This window comes from Paramacrobiotus metropolitanus, unplaced genomic scaffold, assembly GCF_019649055.1.
Source record: "Paramacrobiotus metropolitanus isolate TYO unplaced genomic scaffold, Prichtersi_v1.0 Parri_scaffold0000002, whole genome shotgun sequence".
NCBI lineage: Eukaryota > Metazoa > Tardigrada > Eutardigrada > Parachela > Macrobiotidae > Paramacrobiotus > Paramacrobiotus metropolitanus.
Window position 1 is genome coordinate 1,409,335 of NW_026570222.1, and position 24,238 is coordinate 1,433,572.

At 41.8% G+C, this 24,238-nt stretch overlaps 4 protein-coding genes and 1 long non-coding RNA gene across 8 annotated transcripts; 2 read left to right on the forward strand and 3 right to left on the reverse strand.

Annotated features, from left to right (window-relative positions):
- The first annotated feature begins 25 nt into the window (after positions 1-25).
- On the forward strand, positions 26-3,917 carry LOC129584396 (regulator of telomere elongation helicase 1 homolog). The gene is made up of 4 exons (XM_055476558.1): positions 26-696; positions 874-1,183; positions 1,349-2,143; positions 2,344-3,917. The coding sequence occupies exons 1-4, from the start codon at positions 256-258 to the stop codon at positions 3,786-3,788; spliced, it is 2,991 nt and encodes a 996-aa protein (XP_055332533.1). The 5' UTR covers positions 26-255; the 3' UTR covers positions 3,789-3,917.
- Positions 3,918-4,090: 173 nt separating this feature from the next.
- On the reverse strand, positions 4,091-10,484 carry LOC129590432 (dihydropyrimidine dehydrogenase [NADP(+)]-like). Its single transcript, XM_055485656.1, has 23 exons — positions 10,176-10,484; positions 9,973-10,104; positions 9,821-9,859; positions 9,657-9,702; positions 9,407-9,481; positions 9,302-9,342; positions 8,876-9,005; positions 8,669-8,811; positions 8,367-8,490; positions 8,227-8,298; positions 7,677-7,814; positions 7,539-7,589; positions 6,883-7,262; positions 6,523-6,685; positions 6,363-6,415; positions 6,128-6,292; positions 5,792-6,065; positions 5,530-5,729; positions 5,366-5,470; positions 5,202-5,268; positions 5,069-5,139; positions 4,760-4,990; positions 4,091-4,686 (listed from the first exon to the last, which is right to left on the reverse strand). Exons 1-23 carry the CDS (start codon positions 10,323-10,325, stop codon positions 4,396-4,398), a joined length of 3,141 nt encoding a protein of 1,046 aa, XP_055341631.1. The 5' UTR covers positions 10,326-10,484; the 3' UTR covers positions 4,091-4,395.
- Positions 10,485-11,029: 545 nt separating this feature from the next.
- On the reverse strand, positions 11,030-14,773 carry LOC129582331 (uncharacterized). 4 transcript variants are annotated; one of them, XM_055473850.1, is made up of 9 exons: positions 14,481-14,773; positions 14,299-14,427; positions 14,049-14,124; positions 13,815-13,981; positions 13,483-13,749; positions 12,967-13,187; positions 12,836-12,898; positions 11,692-12,581; positions 11,030-11,632 (listed from the first exon to the last, which is right to left on the reverse strand). In XM_055473850.1, the coding sequence occupies exons 4-9, from the start codon at positions 13,952-13,954 to the stop codon at positions 11,360-11,362; spliced, it is 1,854 nt and encodes a 617-aa protein (XP_055329825.1). In that variant the 5' UTR covers positions 13,955-13,981; positions 14,049-14,124; positions 14,299-14,427; positions 14,481-14,773; the 3' UTR covers positions 11,030-11,359. The 4 variants fall into 4 exon arrangements, with proteins under 4 accessions (XP_055329825.1, XP_055329840.1, XP_055329818.1 ...); XM_055473865.1 differs by having other exon boundaries at positions 12,985-13,187; positions 14,299-14,504; XM_055473843.1 differs by having other exon boundaries at positions 14,299-14,504.
- An 88-nt stretch (positions 14,774-14,861) lies between these two features.
- LOC129582359 (haloacid dehalogenase-like hydrolase domain-containing protein 2) lies at positions 14,862-16,532 on the reverse strand. The gene is made up of 2 exons (XM_055473876.1): positions 15,723-16,532; positions 14,862-15,616 (listed from the first exon to the last, which is right to left on the reverse strand). Exons 1-2 carry the CDS (start codon positions 16,252-16,254, stop codon positions 15,306-15,308), a joined length of 843 nt encoding a protein of 280 aa, XP_055329851.1. The 5' UTR covers positions 16,255-16,532; the 3' UTR covers positions 14,862-15,305.
- A 5,926-nt stretch (positions 16,533-22,458) lies between these two features.
- LOC129590221 (uncharacterized) lies at positions 22,459-23,730 on the forward strand. Its single transcript, XR_008690722.1, has 3 exons — positions 22,459-22,489; positions 22,988-23,156; positions 23,473-23,730. It is a non-coding gene; the product is annotated as an uncharacterized LOC129590221 (long non-coding RNA).
- Positions 23,731-24,238: the final 508 nt, after the last annotated feature.

Sequence of the window (24,238 nt, forward strand, 5' to 3'; positions counted from 1 at the left end):
TTCTGTCAAAACACAAGATTCTCGAAACCTTATTAAAACATAAATGATAAACATATTAAAACCTTTTTTACAAACAGAATTCCGACTTTTTTGCCGTGAGTTTTAGTGAGGCGTGCGTTTACAGTGGTGTGTACAAGGTTTTTTACAGTGCTTACAGTTAGTTAAAGTTTACCATACATGATGTATGGTGTATGGTACATCCATTGGACAGATCTGTGCATGTGAGTTTGTGAAAGCAGCAGGCGTGGAAGAAAAATGCCTTCTTTCGACATCGAAGGTATCCACGTCGAGTTTCCGTATGAGGCATACGATATCCAGATATCTTATATGACACACGTGATAAAATCCTTGAAATCACGGACGAATGCCTTATTGGAGAGTCCTACTGGTACTGGCAAAACCCTGTGTCTGTTGTGTGCATCTTTAGCATGGCTGGAGCACGAAAAAGCGCGTCAGCAGCTGCAGCGTTTGACTGGCGCTCCATTATATTCTGCTGGAGCGGAGATTCCCGATTCCTGGCCGTCGCAGCGTTCTGCTGCTGAGCTGACGAAGGCGTTAGTGGAAACGAAAATCATTTACGCGTCCCGAACTCATTCCCAATTGGCGCAAGTCATGCAGGAGCTGAAGAAAACTCGTTACAGAAATGTACGAGTGGCCACGTTGGGCTCGCGAGATCAGCTGTGCATCAATCCACAGGTAAGCAGTACATCCGACACTTACAATTACCGTGCAACGTATCTACAAATTTAAAGTAAATTTAGTTGTTTATATTGAAATAGTGCGTAAGTTCTAGTGAGTCGTCTAACGGTAATGTTGTACGTATAACGTGTTAATTAGTATCATGTAAACTTCTATTACAGATATGTTTTTCAGGTTTCGCAGTTGCCTAACATTGCCGCCAAGAATAAAGTGTGTCGTGATAAAGTCAATACCCGCAGTTGTAAGTTTTATGTTCAGTTGGAACAGCAAGCCAAAGAGAGTACATTAGCTGTGGAACCGGCAGCTGATATTGAAGATCTGCTCAGTTTCGGCAAGAAAAACCGAGTGTGTCCGTATTATTTGGCCAAAAGTTATGAGAAGTCAGCCGAAGTGATTTTCATGCCGTATAATTACATTTTCGATCCCACCGTCAGGCGCACTATCAAACTGGATCTTATGAATGCTGTTATAATTCTCGATGAAGGTACGGCAAAGTTTAAGCGGCGAAGTATGATTTATTAGTTTTTCATAGATGTAATTTTGTTAATTTTTATTGTTATATAAGTATATAAATTTATTATTATTACGTTTATATTTATTATTATTTCGTTTTTTTATGTTTATTTATTGGAGAAATATTTTTGTGCAGGGCACAATGTTGGCAAAGTATGCGAGGACAGTTATTCGTATGAGATTTCATCCACTGATCTTGCCACAACGATCCGCGAAACCGGGCGAATCCTGAATCATTTGGTAAAATCGAATGAGATGGAAACAGCGTCAGGCAGCACTGTGCAGTCGAATGTCACTAGGGAATTGCAAAATCCGGAACGGTCGGAGAAAACACGCGCCGTTGCCACATTAAAAAGAACATTACTAGACTTTGAAGCGGCACTTGATGAGCTCTCGCTACCGGAGGACGCCAGCCACGGTTGGGTACGACCAATGACCTTTATGAAAGAATTGTTTTCCGCGGCTAAAGTAAACCAAGTTCGTTTTGCGGAATTAAGCACTTCCGTTAGTGAGCTGCTTGCTGAGAATGAAAACAAAGATCAGTTCTCTGCTTTTTCGAGTCATAATGCGGGATCTCTGCAGAAATTCGTTGATTTGATGGAAGTTGTTTTCTCGAAAGACGTTCAGAAGCATCATCCGTATTTTCGCGTCTATGTCCGCAAGGAAGACGTAAAAAAGAGACTAAAAGACGGTTGGAGCGGAGATGGAATTACGACCAAACAGAATCGCGTAATCAGCATTTGGTGTATGAGTCCAGGCTGTACGATACAGACTATCATGCAAAGTGAAATCCATTCCATGATAATCACTTCTGGCACGCTAACTCCAGCGGAGCCACTTTTAAAGGAACTAGCCGTACCGTTTCCGATCCAGCTGTACAATCCACATGTTATTAGTGGAAGCCAAGTTTGGGTCGGAGTGATATCGAAAGGTGAGTTTTTAATATTATATCTATTTAGATTCGGTAGCTTGAAAGAATAATAAGTCGCTCGGTAAATGCGATTGAAAAGATAATAATAGCCATATGATTCCGACTGCAGATTTAAGACTCTGATCTCGTTTCGAAATGTTGTGATCATGTTAAACGCAAAAGTTAGCGAAATGTAGCAGATTATTATTGTATTTTTGCAGGACCGGATGGAATCCAATGGAACTCACAGTTCAAAAACCGTGATTCTGTAGACTACAAACGATCTCTTGGTCGGGGTATACTGAATTTCCTTGAAGTGATTCCGGATGGAGTATTAATATTTTTTCCTTCGTATCGTGTCATGGATGATTGTATTACCTGCTGGAAATCGTTTGATTTGTGGGAGGGAATGTCAAAAAAGAAGGCATGTTTTGTTGAGCCGACTAATCGCAACGAATTTACCACCATGCTGTCGGCATATTTTCAAGCAGTTCGAGAAAACGGACCCGGAGCGGCGTTTTTCGGCGTCTGCCGTGGGAAAATCAGCGAGGGCGTTGATTTCCCAGATGTTTGCGCTCGCGGAGTTATTTTGACTGGTCTACCGTATCCAAATAGATATGAACCGCGCATTCGCGTGAAAATGGAATATTTGCAACAAACCTATGGAAATGTCACCACTCGGACACTGACTGGTGAAGAGTGGTACAATCGGGAAGCCTGGTCGACGGTCAACCAAGCCTTGGGGCGTGTAATCCGTCATGCTAAAGATTTCGGAGCTTGTTTGCTGTGTGATATGAGATTCGAGAACGAAAGCAGCAAGAAGCAGTTAAGCGGATGGGTTCGTAATTCTCTGCGGAATTACGCCTTCCCGGTCGGCAAGCGAGCATTAGCAGATTTTTTCCGAGGTCATTGTGGAGAACTACGTCTGAGGTCCTCAGATGTGATACCGTTGGAAAATTTTGGACCAGAGAAAAAATTCGTTACCGCGTCTGTGAAGCCAGAAAGGGAAACTTCCATGGCTGCGGCCTGCGCTGTCCAAAAAAGATGCGCTGCACTACAGTCGGATGCCCATGTGTTATCTTTGTATTCCGGTGCGGCAGTGTCGAAAACGAAGCGAAATGCATCTGTTTTTGCTGCAATGGATGCATCGGAAGATTCAGCAGCGCTGGAAAATGCTGTTCCGGCTATTGCTTCAGCTGATATTCCTTCCACATTCTCTAGCCTGGCCACTCAGTCGATGCCTGTAATTCGCAAAAAAATTGTCGTTAAACCCAATAAATCCGCGGAGTTGAACTCACAGTCCGGGCCTGCACAGAGATTTGTCGACTTGCCCCGAGAGAGTTCCGTGGTTGCTTCGGCTAAGTCCTCAAACGATCCAGCAGAAGCAGGAGTTAAGGAAAGGAACACAACTCAAGTGTCGGATACTTTATCTGTCTTGCGGACGGAACTAAACCATGCAGATTATGCGGCGGTTTCTCGCGCACTGAGTATACTAAGGAAACCCGAGTGTGACGGATGTGCCTCTTTGACAGAAGCACTTCGCCGTGTAGAAGATTCGAGCAAGCGCAGGAAAATTGCGCTTTTATTAAGCAGGTATATTCCAGTGCGCAGCCGTCAAGAGTATGATCGATTTCTGGATGGAATGGGCTACGTTATCACTTTGTAATCAGTGGACGCAGCGTTGTGATAATTGTTACTTGTTGGCCGTGTGGCACACGAAAAGTGAAAATTTAATGTTGCTCACGTCGATGTTTTATACTTGTGCAAGTTTATTATCAAAAGAAAATTAATAAATTAGAAGAAAAAAATGAATGTACGATGGCATAGTCCTGTGCTGTGGATATATAGGGTCTCTAATTACAATCGAGATGAGATTACGTAGTTCGATGGGTGAGATCATATTTCGTGCATACGAATTCATATTGTAGCGTAGCAGAAGAAATTTTTGGAGCTCGCAGCCAGCATTGTAACATTGATAATATTTTATTTTGCGTTAAGAGTAAGAATAGTAAACTTCAAAACAAGTAAACTCCAAAACAAACACATCTTTAGAACATTTGCACACGACACAAACAATCATCTAAAGAACGATATGTAGCAATTTTTACGTAATGTTAACAGTACGGTTGTGCCAGAGCTACACTGTACATGCTGATTAGTATTTAATTTCAGCACAGAGTGCAGTTTCGCATTAGAAATGGAATATATTGTGAACAGCTCTTGACCCTCGAAACCGTGCATGGGAAACCAAAGGTCACTTTCGCGTAACAGAGCTACTGACAGTGCAGCGGCTCACTTTGTCGACGCACTCGCTGGTTCTCCCCGTTGGAGTATCCGCTGGCCTCATTCGTCTGTCCAAGTGGGATACCACGGTACGGAATATATGGTGTTTTCCGTTTTGTCATTGTTATGCAATCTACAATGGGGCACACCGACAGACACAATGTGCATCCTGTGCATTCTTCCGTAACGTGGGGCAAATGTGTTTCCGGATCAAACGTAATAGCTTGGTAACCGGAATCATTACAGGCCATGTAGCATTTGCCGCAGTTGATGCACATGTCCTAAGAGGGGAGAGTTTCATTGGTCATTGATTCCTCTAATAATTGTGCAAGATTATTCTGACAAGTACAGTACCTCATCAATGATGGCAACCACTTGTTGACTGTTGTCCAGGTCACCATAAGCGCCGATGCGGTCAACAGCCCGGTTCATGACGTCTTCCAGACGCAGTGCCGGCCTCTTTTCGAGATTGTATGAATCCATCAAATGCGCTTTCTCTTCCGGTGTACCTTCTTTTCCGTGCGTTTTGTCCTCAGCCAGTAGTTCCTCGCGCGTTTCCATGTGGTGACCAAAGAATGGCAAAGTCTGTATTACAAGGCAAAAATCGGCACAAAAGTTAGATTAACGTTGACAGCATGGAATTGGCTGTCAGGGTGTACGAACATTATCTCCCATTTTGCTCGGCCGTACGACGGGTTTGCCCTTTTGATGCTTCAAAGTCGGTGGACTTTGTCCTGTAATAAGTAGCAGATATTGTCGTTATTAAAGGTGTCGTAAATGAATGTAATCCTCATACCATCCCATCCGTCAAAGCCCTCCATGCTTTCCAAATATAATAGTGCCTTCAGGCCGGTAATGTAGTCCTAGAGAAAACCCACGTTATACCAAAACTCGATTACTTACTTACACTTACTTATTCAATGCAGTTCACAAGCTTAAGGATGGTACAATTTTAGTTACCTGCACAACGGTGAAATCCTGATTCTGTACCGCACTGCATATTTGCACAACATTGGCGCCAGCCTGTAAGAACTGCAGAGCGCTTTCGGCACTATCGATGCCACCCTGAAGTGAATTAATGACAAATATAGTAAACGGTACAGTGCGCGTAAAATCGCGGCTACCGTGGCCAAAATTGGAAAATCCGGAAACACGGTGCGAATGGCACTGACAGCGCGCAGGGCAATCGGTCGAATGGCATTACCGGAAACACCCCCGTATGTGGTCAGCTGTTTATTGCCCACTGCCGGCCATGCTGCTCCGTCACCCCGCAGACCCATTAAGCCGGAAACGGTATTCGTGGCTGTAACTCCGTCGGCACCACCTGCGACAGAAGGATACGCTGCAGCAATCTGAAAGTTGTCCATTGCACGAAGCGTGTTTTACCTAGTTTTGCGGCACGCGCAATGCTGACAATGTCGGTAACGTTGGGGGTCAGTTTGGCAAAGAAGGGAATTTTCACCGCTTTGCGTACCCAGCGACAGATATCTTCAACTAGTTCCGGCTTCTGACCACAAGCCAAACCCATTCCGCGTTCACCCATACCGTGCGGGCAGCTCAGATTCAGTTCCAGTGCATCGGCTCCGGCCGCTTCCGACATTTTGGCCAATTCTGTCCAGTCAGCCTCATCGTGCGAGCACATAATGCTGGCAATGAGTATCTACCGATTCATCAAACAACTAAAACATTGTTGCAAACAAGGAACGCATCTACCGAACTTACATGGTCAGGAAAATCTCGTTTCAGCTCTGTGATACTTTGACACCAGTAAGCAGCTGTTTTTTCGCTGATCAATTCAATATTCAGGAATGCTCCTTGGCCTGGCCCATAGAGATGACCGGCAGTTGTGCCGCGCACAATACGTGGACTGACGTTGGTCACAATGTCCTAACAAAATTGGTTTAATGAGTACGAGTATTTCATTCGTTCTGTTTTTACGTGCATATTTGACTGTTACCTTATCAAGAGCGAACGTTTTCGTCAGCGCAAAACCCCATCCAGCTTCAAATCCTGCAAATTTGGGATTGTATATCAAGCCAAAAAATAAGCGTATATTAAACGATATGATTTTACTATATGACAAAAAACTGTTGATGACATATGCAAAGGTGTCTTACCTCTTCGCATCATAGCGCTGGAAGTGGTCGGCGGCGCAGATGCCAGACCAAAAGGATTTTTAAACTTCAGTCCACAGACAGTGACGCTAATGTCCACGAGGTCAACCGGAGTGTAAAATAGCGGCAAGAATGGTTTTTCGGGAACGCCAAGATTATGTACGCTCTGAAAACGTGGTATACTATATACATACAACGGTTTGGTATGCATGCCCTTCCGCACGGTTTGATATTACAACAAGCAGTGAAATATCCGAATTAGACAATTATATGAAACGAATTAACTTTATCCACTGTTTGAGACCTTGCTGTTAGCAGGTGTTCACAAGTAATTGAACGCAAGTTACTATGTTAAAGTTATACCTGCAAATATCTATGCATGGACCACGAAGCTGATTTTCCATCGTTGACGGCTTCGACCGTCGTTTCCGACACACCGGCAATGTCTCCTCCGACAAATAACCAAGGGACATCTTGCGCGGTCATGGTCAGTTTATCCACCACTGCATAACCGTGTTTAGTGAATTTCAGCGGTTCTAAGGCTTCCTTTACAGCAGTATTCTTCAACGTCGAGCCAAAAGCCGAAATGACGAAGTCGGCTTTCAGGCGGACTTTCTGATCGGCGTCCTCAATCCAGTTTCCATTCTCCAGCTGTTCAGTGCGATAAAATTCCATTCCAGCAATACGGTTCTCTTTCATAATGACTTTGTGAGGTTGCATGAAGGGAATAAACTCGCATTTTTCTAATGGAAGAAAAGTTAAGGGTCACATAAATTTGGCAAAGCTAAATTGAACGCTATATGTGTATTTTCGGTTGGTCACAACAAATCGTGCAACGCAGGTTGATATAACGCCGGATGCCATTGTCATCTTTATTTTTTTTAAAAATAGTAGAAAATTATGTAAGCGCTAATTATTTTATACAATTTGTATACAGGAAGACAGACAAGTGACTGTTCAAGGAATGTTCAGGAACCAGCAACCGTTTTTTATTTCAAAGGTCATTCATTATACCGTACCGTCTTTCGCTAAATCCATTTCTTCCGGAACGGCACGAACAGTCGTAAAACCTAAACAGTGCGCAACCACATTAAAACATCTTTTTTTGGAAGACAATATCATAATAATTTAATCAGTCTTTTTGCAACTTTGCATACCTTTCCGGAAGACAATAGTAACGCGACGAGCGCCGCATCGCAGTGCGGACGAAGCGCAATCCAGTGCCGTATCTCCAAGCCCCAGTACAATCACGTTGCCCCATAATTCCGGTAATTTCGATTTACATGCACACATTCCTAAACGTATAAAGCGGCTTATGAGTCGTAAAACAGCCATTAGCCGCCTCATCCCGAAATGGTAGAATTGAAACGTATTGTCAGATATGGTTGCAGCTGTTTACATAATTGTGTAATGTAGTTTTTCTAAGTATATTATTTAGTAGTAAGTAGTTTTTCTAAGTATATTATTATGCACGTCCACTCTTCTGCTAAAGTCTGCAACCGCAACGTGCACGCGTACGTAATCGTGCACAACACCTTTACAGTTAGGTATACCAGTATTTTTATTTTGTACTCATGACCTTGTGGAGCAAAGAAGAACGCTGCGTACTTCTTTTACCAGAAGTATTTCGTACCAAATTTTCGAACCATTTATCCTCGTTTATCCTGTATCATTGTTGTGTCTTATTCACATGAATGCGCTGCGTACCTGGTTTACTAGAAGCGCTGACAGCCGGCAAAAATTCTTTGGATGTGTAGAATCCATTTTCCGGTGCCAGATCTAAACATCAGGGTTGCTGTGGGCTTAAGGGCGAGAAATTCCATGGCAAGATGATTGAAAACACGTACCGTGAAACATGGGATCGCGTTTGGGCTCAGGAAGTCCGATGCCCACAAAAATAGAGTCATATCCGTCTTTACGTAGTGACGCAATGGATAAACCGTCAAAACCAATGCCAGCACCGTATTTAATCTACAAAGTTAATTAAACGTAAACCGGTCATTTTCCTAAGTGTACTACTCTACTGAGTAGGCTTTCCGGAGGTATGCATATTGTTACAATGGTCGAATCATCGTAATAATCAAAAATATGTGTACGTAGATGTTATATACTAATTAATGGTAGAGGTGCAGAGCTAATGTGATATTACCTTGACGCCCAAATCCTGCATTAATTTGACTTCCCAGGAAACCGCTTCAAAAGGCAGGCGGAACTGAGGGATTTCGGATGCGCTCAGACCAGCTGGAAATTTCTCTTTTTCAAAGATGGTGATGTTGGAGTAGCCGAGTCGGGCTGCAGAAATAACGATTTGTTAGTCGTTTGTTTATAAAGTTTCGGTTCTCCTTTCCAAATTTACCTAAAAAGGTAGCACAACTTATACTCGCCGGTCCGCAACCAAGAAGTGCTATTTTCGATTGGTAAGATGCCGGAAGATCGTGAGCCAAATTCGGTGGTTTGATTTGCTTGATTTGCATTTTCTTAAACATCTGCAAAACCGGCATAAAACTAAATCCAATTTCATAAACGAGTGGCGATAAGGATGTTCAAAAGTAAGCCTTCTTAATTCTTTTTTCCTAATTTTAAAAACACAATGCGCAGTCTGTCTGCAGCAACATATGGCGAGTATTTATATATGATACCAAGTACTTACTATAGTGTGAAAAGTATTGTACCAAGTACTTACTATAGTGTGTATAGTGTATAGTTACTTATGGTTAGTCAAGCATAGCGTTAACTTGGAATTGTTCCTACAAGTATGTATTGACAACTGTGCATGGCATACCTCCACCGCAAACTGTTGTAAACCTCCAATGTTTATTGGACCTTTTAACAAAAAAATATATTCTTCAGATGCTTTCCGAGATGAAAAATTTACTTGATTGATTACCTTCTTCGGAGGCGAATAAATTGCATCCTCCGACACAAAGGTCACTAGTAGGACACACCATTCCACAAGTTAAACCTGCAAACATTAACGTTTTAAAATCTCAAAATCAACAGATCGGTTGATCAGTGTGATCGCTTTGGGAAAGCGGTTTTAGAATTTGAACTATCTATACGTACTTCTATCTATTTTGCCGATCATATAGCGGCTGATCATTACATAACCATACGTAACGTATTCAGTGCACGCTCACCGACAGGGTTATCCGACAAGATCGCTTTAGCTGCACCGTAGTAATTCTGTAATAAACGAAAATACAAAATCAATACTCTCTGAATATTGTTCCAAATAAAACAAAATCGCAATATAACAATTTTAATTAAGTGCACATTAAAGGGTATTTCGATGTTCACATACTTTGGTGGCGATGCTGCTGATAAATGCCTTGACGTCCAACTGTAAGATTTACAATGGTATGATTGTATCGTCAACATTTAGCCGGCTACACTGGTTACCAAATCCAGAATCAGCTAGCGTTCACCAGTTGATTCTGGATTTATGTACGGTACCTGCGTCGGACAGGACTTCTGACACGGAGCGTCCGCACATTTCAGACATCGAGAAGCCTCTCTAAGAGCGCCTCGCTCGCTTAGCGTTGTATGTTTGATGTCGTCAAAGTTGTTGTTCAAAGGTTTGCATGTCTGTTATGCACACCGGAATAACAAGAAACCTTATCAATTAAAGCAAACAGTCAGAAAAGCACGGCACTTACAGAACATTGCTTGTCCTCGTTGCGCTTCCATCGTTTCTTCTCGCCCTTTGTTATAATGCTGGGTTTCCATGTGGCTTTCTGAGGGACTTTGGGATTTAAGGCTAGTAAGCTCTCGATATCCGGTGAATCTTTACTTAAAAGATGCGACATTGTACAGTGATTTAAGCGCCGTAGCTTTTCGTCAAACAACGGTCAATCACGAAGATTTCACCTGCAGTCAGTGAAATCAGTAAAGCACACCACAACGAATTGCATGTGAAGTATGTTTTGCGCTAGAGTGTATTAAATGTTGTCCTGAATGTGCAGTAGCCGCCAAATAGATAACACGGCTGTTACCTTCTAGGCATGTGTTGAAAGCGAAGTGCATGCTGTATCGGTTTAGAGATCTTTTTGCTATCTATAGAATGGCCTTTCCAGATCAAAGAAGATAGTAGCTAGCAAATTGTATTTACCTATAAATCTGCTCACTTCGGAACATTTATGAAGATTGCACATTATCTACTTACAGCTCCACTGCACGCGACGAAACATGTACCTTGCATCAAGTACGATGCCGCAAAACGGTAACCAAATCTATTAACGTGTATGCAGCACGAGAAGCGAGTGGCATTACAACGCTTGAAACATATTGTTTTATTTTATTCATCACTAGTCACAAGAAATTTTGTCCAGACAGCAAATTTAGGCTTTCAAAAACAATTAAAATTGTCCGGCACTTCAACAATTACAAACTGCTGCGCTATGCGCCTTTTGGCCACCGGAAATTTCCGAGCCGCGTATTCCGGTTTTCTTTTGTGAAATCAGTACGCTTGTCCCGCAATTTGTAAAAGACGTACAGCATTATTTGATGGCGAATGAGATTTATTCTTTGGAATTCAAAATACGTTGTGCCAGCACAAATCAGCAGGTCGATCTCACAAATTAATATCAATCAGTCAGAAAGCTACTCTAATAACTGCTAGTATTATCATCATCTGCAATTAAAAGGAGAAAAAGGACACCGCTCGCACTTCTGGCAGAAAAGCTAAATCTTTCAGATCAAAACAATAAACTATCAGTGAGCAAAATAAACGTTGTGATTCAGAGGAACCTAACTGTACAATTAAACAATATTAACACCACACCGGAAAAACGGTGCTGCAGTTAGTCTCTAAACAAGGAACAGAAAACCAAGAAGTCATTAATCACCTAGGAGAACTGAGCAATCCGGAATCGAATCCCATACAGCGGAAATAGGAAATCATCAACTGCGGACAATACTTCCAGCAGACATCATAGCGCACAGCTTCGTGCTGGGGCAATCGCTCGTCTGCATATCGAACCAAAAATCGTACTTCTTTTGAGGACGGACTGCCAACATTGATCATTTCAAGTTCGGCGCAAGCTTCTATGGCTTTGGCTACTCTTCCTTGTTCCAAACCACTTAGAGAAAAGACAGGTACTTCAGAAAGCGGTTCCTAAATAAAACACCATGTACGAGCAGATGGCAAAAAGATCCTTCCATAATGTCACTTACCTCTGCGATGCCGGAAGAAGAGGCCATATCCTCAGCGCGCACGTCTGATTCTTCAGAATACACTCCTTCGTCAAGTGATGCAGAGGAATTGTTCAGGCTAAAAACATGAACGGGATGCACAGGGTGGGGTTCAATTTCCATGCTCATATCGGCATGACATTCCTCAGAATCATCTTGCATACGCCCATTCTCGTCCACCCGTTCAGGAGCAGTCGATGACGCAGTCACAGCACCATCCATTTCATGCTGCACCAGCACTACGAATTTTTCCGAGCTCCTGTTAACCGCATTCTGTGTTGCTTCCGGTGCCGGACACTGCATAGGAGTGTCATATTTTTCCGCAGAGGGCACCGAAAGTTCCTCTGCCAGCGAAACAACAGTAGATTTTTCGGCGGATTTCTCGTTCGACATTTTCTGCGCTACTGGCACGGAAGCTGAAGTAAGGGAGACCTCGTCATCATGGCTATCATCCTCGTCAAAATAACATCGGCGAACGTTTTCACTTTTCCGCTTGACAATAGGGACATCATCTGGCGACGAACTCCGGCTAACTGGATTTCCCCTGGCAAATGGTTGAGATATCATGGACATTGCACGCCGCTTATTACGCTTTTCTCGTGATCTGGCTAACAATTTCAACGCGACTGCAGTTTTATCAGGATTTTCAACAGGGACTGAAGTACTGGGCACCTCCTTTCTTCGAACTGTTTCGTCTTCCTGTTTTCTCTCAACAAATTCTTCCTCCTTTTTTTCGTCTGTCTCACAATAAACCGGTTTTCTCGATGATATACGCAAGCCGTAGTTATGCTTTGGCATCACACTAAGACTTCTCATTGAGCCTCGCTGGCGCAGAATTCTTTTAACAGCATCGTCGGCGGCAGTTTCTTGATCTACAAGCACGGAGTTTTCAGATGAAAGAAAGCGGTAATGTAAATCAACATGGGGAAACGAGTAAGTTTAAATTAACCGAACCTATGAAAATGCTTTTGAAAAATGAAGACATATGGATTAACATTACTTACTGTTGCATTCTGGTTTTAATTACAGTAACTGCACTCTAAATCTACTAGAACTGAAATTAAGTGCTGTAAATAATAATCTGCATTTAACAGTATCATATCCAGCGTACAACGCTGATACGCACCAGAATCCAATTCCGAAACCCTTCGTTTTGTTTTTGCCCTGCGAGTCTTTCGACTGTAATTGTCTAAAATTGAAGAACAGGATGCTTTACGGATCCATGACAATTTACGTTTAGCTGCAACAAATACACACCCAGATGAGCCATCTTACTAGCGACTGCATCTTTCAAGACGGGTGTATGCTCCACTGATTCTCTCTTTAGTTCTTCCTGACAAACATTCCGTAATTTAATGTTTGTCACTTCCGGAAAGGTAGGGCTCCGCACAGGAGATGGAGGCGCAGTACGCTTCTTGTTATAGCGAGAAACATCAGCCGGTGCCACAAGTTCGGCAGGCAACCAGATCATTTCTTCACTGCAGTGTTAAACAAAACAACAGTTAATTACTGCGACTAATGACGGGGAACAGAACGGAAGAAGACCAGCAATACATAAAAAAGCGAAGAAGACCAGCAATAACAGAACAATGCAACGCGCTACATCTTAGGAATTACTTCACGGCAAATCGTCGGCAATCTATGCTAAAATACTCTGCCACTATTAAACTTCAGTTGTGGCACCACTGCAAGAAAGCACTGCTGTTCAAGCTGTCATCGAAACTGCACTACATAAAAAACCACCTGCCGAACACAGTGTTTTCGCACACGTACCTTCCGAATGCGCTAATCACAACGCGATACTCCATTTGTTCAGCGCCATCCAACGTGAGGAGAGGACTTTGACGGTGATCGAGAACAGTGCGAGCGTGGACAACACCCTTCTGCACATTAAACGGACCGCTAAAATGATTTCCTCGCAGTCGAGCCGGGCTGGTGGCGGCGGTTGTCAGAAGCTCCTCGGTTTCGATATCGTCCGCAATTCGAAATCCACACATTTTCGTACTGACCAGTTCTTCTGGGAGCCAGACTTCGTGCCACCTGGAATGGAAACGGATGACTTCCCGAAGGGATATTCCATTACTACAACTGATGAGCACGCATACAAATCAACGGAGGGATTCGATCCATCCTGCGGCTTCAGTCTCCATCGCAGCTGCAATTCATGCTGCGCACTGCCATCCATATTTGGTAAGTCTGACACACGCTTTCGGCCAGTTTTCTGCACCAGCGGATAATCGGACATTTTCCGTCCTTCAGCATGGACTGCCAACTGTATAAAAAACCTTTACAAGAAACCGAACTGGAATCGTGGTTTGCGTAGAGCTGATAGAACTAACATGTAAAATCTAGCAACTGCGGGTCACTTGCATGTCCTGGTATTCAAAATCAAAATCAGCACACCGAACAGGATATCTAAAAGAACAGATGCAACACCCATATTGGCCATACATGATACAGGCCACGCTCGCTATTGTCAAATAACTTAACACCATAGTTTTTTTTTAAATTTGTCATTAACATTGAACTGCGAACGGGGTTCACAGATCATATCTACCCGGAAAAAATCATTTCTTTATGAAGGCTTACTGCATGGGTCTCCAACAAGTTTCGGTTTTTCGACAGTTGAGCGAGCGCCGAGAGTTACTCACATTCCCTCATCCACAAAGGAGCATAACGTGGATAAAAGTCACGCCAATTGCTTCAAGAATGCACACGCTGGAAAACAAATGTTATTAAATCTTCCTGGCTTGCATGGGTTGTTAACCTACATATCGTCATATCTGTTAGCTGAGTTAGCAACCAGATTTTAGACTTTGTTCATTGTCACTGTTCTGGCCATAAAGCCAGCCGCCTTCGGATGCACAAACTGAAGTCGTTTGAAGTATCCGACATTTGGTCGGGGCCTGGAGCAGAAGATGCCTAACTGGAGTTTTCAAAATGAATTGGAGCAATGAAGTCAAAACTTGTACAACTATTTTTTTTATTGCATAATTAGCAAAATTAACGGTATTTCCAAAATCTGCCATGAATTTCGAACCTCTCAGTTCGAAAACTTCGAAGTTGCATTGATCGCTTGCTGTGAACAGAACTTGCTGTGAACAGAACATGCGCCTAGCGCCTTTAATACAGCCTTCTCCCATGCGCTTTTACGATACGAAAATACAGTTATGCCTATAGCACTGCGTTAATTTAAACTCCGCATGCGATATCGGCCGCAGTGTGCCAGTGGATTTATTTAAAATTAAGCCGTAAAAATATCGAAGGAGGAATTCAGAATGTTCAAACCATACCAATAAGTTACGGTGCCGAAAACGGCTTCAAAACCGAAAACACAGACCATGCCATTTCAACAACAGTAATGGTACTTAAATTTATCAACAAAACCGAAGGGAATTTTCAACAACTGCAGACATAATACCCACAAACATTATCATTAACAAAAACTGGTGAAGACCACTAAACCAATACAATCGTCTATTCCACACCCATTCCGCAGCGGACAGGAAGTGGTTGAGGTTCATCGATCAGTGATCACTGCGCCAATGTGGACTTTGCTCCCACAACGCAGCGTTCCCCAAACGTTTTCACGGTAATCACAGCTCTTCCAGAATATACTGGACGGCTTGGACTACGTCGCTGGCAATGAATGTGGGATGTGGCTCTATTTTGTTTTCGTCACCTTCGCGGTATTTGCCTGTCTTAACCAAAATAGCCGATAAACCGGCTTTCATAGCGCCGCATACGTCATCCCTTACATCATCACCAATCATGACAATTTCATTCAGCTTATGCGTACTCAGAACGCCAGGGATAGCCGATAAGAAAAAGGCAGCGTCCGGTTTACCCACCACTTGAGCTTTCGTGTCCGTCGCATATTCTAAACCCGTCACAAAAGCTCCTGGACCTGAAAAATTAGCAAAAGCATTAGCAAAAGTGTTAAAATTTAGGCTTCGAGATTTATGAACTTAATCATTCAAGCCAATTCAAAAAAATTCTTGGAAAATGCTTACCTAAGGCACTTCCGTGCTTGGTCTGATAATATCGTGACTTATGAATAGCCACAAGGTGAGCTCCGTCATTCAGTACCATGTTAAAGGCTTTGTTCATATTCTCGTAGTTCAGCTTTTCGGGCGCTAGCCCAATTACCACAGCATCAGGATCATTAGTGGGAAGGCCTTCAAAGTCTTCCATTGCTTCATCGGAAACTAGTAACCATGGTCGCCATTTCTTGGCTTCCAAGATCTTCCTGGCTGCTGTTATAGAAGTGAAGATTTCGTCGGGATTAATATGGAAACCCATAGCTGTCAATCTTTGATGCAGCATCCGTTTGCTCTCCTTCGTTGTGTTGGTGACAAAACGTAAAGGCATTCCTGTTTGCCGTAGGCGATCAATCGCCTGTACGGCGCCAGGAATGGCGTGATCATCCACATGTAAAGTTCCACTAAGATCAAACAGAGCCATGCAGAATCGAGTCATTTTCGCGTGTCGATGAAGAACCCTGAACGTTGGAAGGAGAGGTTTGAGATCGGTATTAGTCGGCATCGATGAATTAGAGAATTCCAATAAAATAACTTCAGATTCGAAAGCTCTGAATTACTGCTCTTTAAAAATGGCAGTTCACTTTATGGGTTGATCCGGTATAAACGACGAAAAAAATATAAACGCAACTGCGATTACGCATCAAATCCGTTTCTTTGAAGCAGACTACTGTACGTTCGGAAAAATTATGAATTGAAAAAAGTCTGCAGACAGGAGACAGTCAATGGACAAATGTACCGTATGAATCTAATTCGAATGGGTAGATTCTATAACGCTAGACATCTGAGTCACTGACGCGACCCGCCGTCGACGGATGAGTAATAACTGTGCATTACGCCTTACGGGATGACGAACCTTATAATGTTGCCGCGAGTCGGCGAAGGCACTCACAAAATTAATATCAAACAAACCGCGAGTCTATGGAATTCCGAATGGCCGGGAGTTTTGTTGATGTTTGCTGTTTGATTCAGAAAGTTTGATCAAAGATCAATGATTACAAGACAATGAATTTGGATAGTTTGGTTTAAAACCATTGATTTTCAAATCAGTGATTTTCAGTCAATGATTATGAATCAATGATTTTCGGACACCATGATTTGAAATCAGTGATTTTTAGTGATTATGAATCAATAATTTTCGGACACCATGATTTGAAATCAGTGATTTTCAGATCAGTGATTTTCAGCCAATGATTACGAATCTATGATCTTCGAAAACCATGAATTTGAAATCAGTGATTTTCAGATCAGTGACTGTAAATGACTGACTTAAATGGCTTGATTTTGGGTTAGTGAATACATTTCACAGGCGATTGAATTAAAATCAATGGTTCATTAAAGACTGATTTGCAATCATTGATTGCCCTGCACTGACCTGCCATCAGTGATTTTCAATACGCAACCGTCGCCGCGTGCACTGGATGCCGCTATTCGGACTTGGAAAACACGAAAATGTTTGGTATCCAGTGCACCGTAGACTCTGCGGCACAAGAAAACCGTCTTAAAACGCGGCTGCGCACTCCTGTTCACTACCACCCAACCAATCCGAATTGCGCACAGCTACTCAATACTGAGTCCAGATAACTAATTGCTAGTGCAGCTTTAATTCTAGCATAATAATGATGTATTACTTGTGACATTCAACTAAAATAATATCGAAATAATACATTTTCTTCTGGATAAGAACTTGACATTTCATTAGCAAAGATGAAATAACAACCACCATTGCTTTTACATCTTCCATTAACTGGCAAACTGAAAATCGACGAGAAGCAATATGTATATCAATTGAACATCTTAACTTAGAAAGCTTATTAATCCTTTTGTAGTAATGTACATAAAAAATGATAACAATGCGTGCACATAGATTTTACTTACTTTTCGAAAACAAAAACTCCGTTCAGTATATATGGATAAATTTTGTAATGCTCTGCAAGAAAATTTGACAACATTCTAAACAAATACGAAAGCAACACATGTATCTGAATCATAGAAAGCAAACATTTTACAACAGGTCGTACATTGAGATGTACTGCTGGCTGTACGATAAATAATGCTAATGGTATTGCTAAATTGAACTTGGTGCTCTACAGGTTAGACTGCAGGGCATGCACTAGGTTGTACTCGGGCTGTGCTGCAGGTTGTACTACAGGAACATTAGGCAAACAAGCGAGGCAAACCAGCACGCCGGGGTCGGCCGCACTATAGCCATATGGCACAAGATATCAGCTAAGCATCTTGAATATTTTCTTAATTGTATTTTATCACATCAGAAAAACAAATATAGTAATAGCACACAGAATTTAGGATATTAAAAAATTTAGGCAGCCCATCGCAATGATTGTTGATTTGTTTAACGTAATGCATCTGAATTCTTAAATACTTTTCTGAGCGCAATATAAGTCACCCTATTAACACTTTTTTTGCAAAAAACTAAAGACAAAAGTGTTTTTTTTTCTGAAAGCTGCAGATTGTCCGCGTCTCTGGTTTTATGAATTTGTTAATTCGGCTCGATGCAGTGCTAAAATTCATTAATAATTTTGTCTTGCGTATCAAATATATATCCATGCTTCCAGTTTACCGGTTTCAATTTTTACGCCTCAAATTATTTCTAATGTGATTAAGTATAATTACAAAAATATTCAATATGCTTAACTAATATCTTCTGCATTTTAACTATACTCCGGCGTGTACAGAACTTGTTTGCCTAATGTACCGCCTGTAGTACAGCTCGTAGTATAGCCGTAGTACACTAACAAGCAAAATATTTCCATTGAGTTATTCTCACATACCAGACGCCTATCGCTTTATAGAAAAAATTTTTGTAGTGGGTTGGTTTCTATTTTTATCGTTTAAAAACATGTAAATTAAGTATAGCATTTCGTCCTGTGACGTGTCTGTGCGCACTTCAAAGATGCCGCCCATCACGCATCGGAGATACCGATCTTCTGCAGCGCTGATTGCGGGCATGCTGCATCGCGTGGTTATTAGCTTGGCTGATCATATCCGGATTTAGCTGAAGCTGGCACAAAGTACGCTGTAGATTCTGAGCACTAAACACTTGAACGCGGTGTAATTTTGTTTGTGTTCTAAAATTCCAAATCTAATTTCGACGATTTTGAACCTTAAATGCACATGAAAATATCAACAATCTATTTTGTGAACTCTTTGTAAACTCAAAACTAAAGCAAATAAAGACTCTTTATTGCCAACGCAGATGTCGTACAGGCGGGCCAGCGCTCAGTTTTCACCGAATTTCAGTATTTCGGATGCGTGATGGGTGGCGTCTTTGAAGTGCGCACAGACGCGTCATTGGACGATTTGCAATACTAACTTCATTTTTTTTAAACGATAAGAATAAAGACCACCCCGCTATAAAAAACACTGCTTGACAAAGCTAATTTTTCTCCATAAAACGATATGCGTCTGGTATGTGTGCGAATAACTCAATGGAACTATTTAGCTCGTAAGTTTAGTTAGTGGGAAAGCCTGCAGTACAGCTTAATGTTCAGCTATCACTGGTCAGTCTTACTTAATGTACATCCTGGAGTACCCGTTAATGTCCTGCCTGGAGTAAAAGCTTTATGTTTTTCGTGACCGGATCACTGGAACACTTATATTATCTCGCTTGCATAGAATGCCATCCTTTTCTTCTTTTACAGTATAACAGAATTTATGGTGATATACAGAACTTCGTTTAACTTGTTTTTCGCATTTTTCATCAAATAATTAAAAATGTGAAGCACTGCAACATATCATTATTTGTGTATCACTCTGAATGATTTCTAAACCTTTTACTGGAGTAAATTTATTGGAATCGGTAGATAGGAATCGGAACTTGTAAAGCGTGAAAACTTTTCCAAGTCTGAATAGCGGGTTTCCATTGCACGCGGCGACGGTTACGTATTGAAAATCACTGATGGCAAGCCAATGAATGGCAATCAATGATTGCAGGTCTGTCTTTAATGAATCATTGATTTAATACAATCACCAGTGAATCACCAGTTAATTGTATTCAGTGATCCAAAATCAAAACATTTAAGTCAGTCATTTTCAATCACCGATCTGAAAATCACTGATTTCAAATCATGGTGTTCGAAAATCATTGATTCATAATCATTGACTGAAAATCACTGATCTGAAAATCACTGATTTAAAATCATGGTGTCCGAAAACCATTGATTCATAATCATTGACTGAAAATCACTGATCTGAAAATCAATGGTTTTAAATCAAACCATCCAAATTCATTGTCTTGTAATCATTGATCTTTGATCAAACTTTCTAAATCAAACAGCAAACATCAACAAAACTCCCGGCCATTCGGAATTCCATACGAGTCGGGACTCTCCTCCGTGAAAGTCGGAGTCAGTGTGACACTATGCTGCTGTGTGCGCCTGATATGTACTGTACTATGGCGTACAAAACGCGCAAAATTAACATAACGTGAAGTGCTGAGTTATGAATGGTGATCTATAATTAGTGAATAATAACTGCTGATTAATAAGTGTTGATTTTAATTACATCGGTGATCTTTAAGTGGTGATTTAACAACGGTGAATCAATAGTGCTGATTAAATAAGTAGTCCTGATCAGATAGAGCTGATTAGATAGTGCTGATTTAACAATGATGATAAGACTGGGGTGATTAAAAGTGTAAAAGTGGTGATGATAGAGTGGTGATTTATCAACGTGACTGCCGCCTCCTGAACCGGAAGCCTAATTTCCGGACTTCGAAGAATTTTCTGAGTTCTTGTACATTCCAATTCCACCCACCAGTTCCAATGAGTGAGTGGAATTTAACGCATTCTTTGGAAGTGACAGTTATTTTTACTGGAAATGCTCTTCTAATGGTACTGAAATTTGTTTATTCTTAGCGACTTTGGATTATTGCGATCCATTTAAGAGCAAGTCTCTAATTTTTCAGTATTTATCACTTTATTTGTTTAGAAACCAAGAGAAATTTGAAATGGATCAGTTTTTTCAGTTTGCGTACTCGGTTGTAAGACGTGCGGAGCGTTATTTAATAGTCCAGAATGGGATCAGGATCAAGATAGTTGACGGAGCGCTGACAGATGGATTATTTATGGGTAACTTGCCCAAACAGCAACGGTTGCTGATAAATTTGTTGGAATTTTGAATGTTTTCTTTGTTAGATATACGAGAGATATCTGCGAAAATATTCCGGAGGAGCGGACGGTAAGCGCAAGAGCTTTTTGATGTGTTAATAAACTACTCCAGTCGCTTACGGGATCTACTGCAGAAGACGAAAACGGACTGTGTCCGTTTCCCATCACGCAGCACACCAGATGGAAAAATATTCTTCCGGAGGATGATTTACTGATCTGCGGTTCGAGGTTATGAATGTATTGCTGAGCTGTATGGAGTTTCTAAGAGGACCGTCACGTACAGATTGGCAGATGCTGGCTTGAATAGGAAAGTAAGGGATGTGCCAGCATCACGGCACGGTTGGGTGTAGTACTCGTAGATATTTTAGTTCGTTGCAGATTTGCATTGGTGAATTCTTATCTTTTTTGATTGTTATATACGGTATAAGCAGGCTATGTGTTAATTTAAATTCGTTTGCTTTTTCAGTACTCGGAATTGAGTGATGGATTTGGATCGCGTGATTGTGGACATTTTAAATTCGTTCCCGAACGTAGGATATCGTTACATTAACGGCCAGTTAAAATCAGGAGGTTTAACAGTTCAACGCACGAGAATTCTGGCTTCTATGAGAAGAGTGGATCCTTATGGCATAGCCAACCGGTTTTTCCATTTTGTTCCTCGCCGCGTTTATTCAAATGCTGGACCGAACGCGTTGTGGCACATTGATGGCAATCACAAGTTGGTCCGCTGGGGATCTGCATCTACACGGTATTATTGACGGTTATTCTCGGACGGTTATTTCCCTCGTCGTTGCAACGAACAATCGGGCAAGCACAGTGCTGCAAGCCTTCCTCGTTGGTGCTGAAGCTTGGGGAGTACCGTCCAGAGTGAGAAGCGATTGCGGCGGTACAATACCATTTTTGCGCTTTTGTCAGTTTTGCGATTTTTGCTTTTCCTCAGTGTATTTTTCTTTTTACGAGTCGTCAATTCTCAGTAGTGAATGATCTTACTATTTTTTTCAAATTAGGAGAAAATTTCGGAGTTGCACGCTGGATGGAGCATTATATGGGGCCGAACCGCGCCAGTATCATTATGGGACCGTCAGTTCACAATCAGCGGATAGAACGGCTTTGGAGAGACTTGGGTCGCGTTGTGATTAAATTGTTTCGATCTATCTTCATTCACATGGAAAATATGCGAATTTTGGATATGACCAGTGCCCGCGACATGATGGTTTTGCACTTAGTATTCACGGAAAGAATTCAGGATAAGCTAAATAGCTTTATTTCCTTTTTTAATAACCACAAATTGCGCACGGAGGGCGAGAAGTCACCAAGGCAGTTGTTTGTTCTCGGCTGTAATCAGAAGGATTGAAAGGTTTTCCTCTGGAAGAAATCTTGTCGGCTGATACTGCCTGACGCCGACGTGGATGTCGCAGAAAATTTCCGCAGTACTTAAGAAATCAAGTTGGCCATTCCAGGGATTCTGTCCCGGTGTGCGATATAATCAGCCGCTTCCCTGTTGAAGCTCAGTTAATTCGGGCTAGTATGGATCTGATGCGGGATGATGGGTTTCATGGAATTCAGGTTTTGCGAAGCAAAGGAAATGTTACAACATTATTTTGGATAAAGGTAGATATGACAAATCAGTGTATCCGAATTTTAGAAAACCCGTGGTGTTACTCCGTTGATATTACTGATACCGGCAGAGTTAAAAGCGATAGTTTAGATGGAAGAAGTGAGCTTTATGTCATAGTAAGTGAGCGTTGTATTTACTGCTTCTGCCGAATTTAAGGTTTTGTAAATTCTGGATGTGTTGTTTTATCGTGAAGGCGCAACGGCCTGTTGAAAACTAAACATACGGCGAGCATATTAAGTGAAAAGGCCGCTGCGCTGACAGAAAAGTCTAATTTAATACAGTAGTAACTATTACTGCGCATTAAATTTAATACAGTACGCCGCCTCCTGAAAATGTGCCGCCGGTATTGACGACACATAAAATCCGATGAAGTGCTATTCCGTACAGGCTGCTATTAAAATTTACGTCTATAAAGTATGATACATTCACGTGCATTATTTTATTGTCGGAAGTTTTATGAATTGATCCGGTTTGTTTCTGGTCTCATTCAGCTGCGTTAAGGAGTCCGGCATCCCTGCACGCACGCGGGATCGGTTGACGTGGATCACGCTGCATCATTTATCTTCCCATGGCTATGAAGATCGGCAGATGAACAAGCGACGACTCTGTCAGCTGACTGGCATCCAGGATGATTTGCGGGCAAGTTTTGCGGCCATGAAGGTACCATTTCTCCGCTGATGATTTATTTACTTTTGTATTATAGAAAATTCTGTGCCTAAAAGTGCCTTTTGAAACTTGAGATGATTGTGGTTGAAATTCTGATGTACTTTTAGTACACCGTTTAATTAATTCTTTGTAAATTTCAAGTATAACAAAACATTGTAAGGTTGCACAGAGGTTGCGAGTATTGTTGCTTGCTACACGTACAACGCTTTGTCTGTACTGTGGAACTTTTAGTACTTCAGTACGGCGTTTTGAAATATCGATATTTGATACTGGTTAAGGCGTTTATGTTTGACAAATTCACTTTGCTCAGGCCATCGCCATAGCCACCAAACTGAATCCCCAACAGCGTGCGGAAACAATCAAGGGTATTTTAAATGACCTTGACCGAGGCCAAGAGGCCCAGAAAATTCTACAGACGTTCGGCATCAAAATTAGTAAAGAATTGCTACGTATGCCTGGGCGAGTGTTACAGCGCGAACAGCTTTATCTGTGGTCAATCACCAAATCCCGTTACTGTTCCGGAAAACGGCGACTGGACGCGTAATACGACCGGTGGAAAGCTTATGGATCCCAGAGGGCGGAACATTGGACCTTGATTTTCGAAAAGCGGGACCAAAAATGCGGAAGATTCTGCTCGCGCCTTCCGTGACGCCAGTCAAAGTCTTGGCATGCCGCTCGGAAATCCTCAGATAATGATGCTAACTGCCGATCAAAACATCACATATGCCCGTAGCATTGCTAAAGCCGCGGTGGAAAACGAAGTATAATATTTTTCTCTAATAATTAAACAAGTTTTTCTATGGATATCACAGTTCTAAACTTGTTTAATCGCTTCGCAGGTCATTATGAGTCGTACACTGGGAAGGTCAGATCGTTTGCGCGCATTTGCGCAGAAAATCGCTTTGCAAATCAATTGCAGGCTGGGTGGATCCATTTGGCATGGCTAAAATGCTGACAATGTAAGGCTAAATCTGCTTTTATGAAGATAATGATAACAAATTTTGTATTGTTAATTTGTTTTTCAGAAGAAAAGATCCAATGAGTCTTGTGGTGATTGGAGTGGACGCCTGTTACGA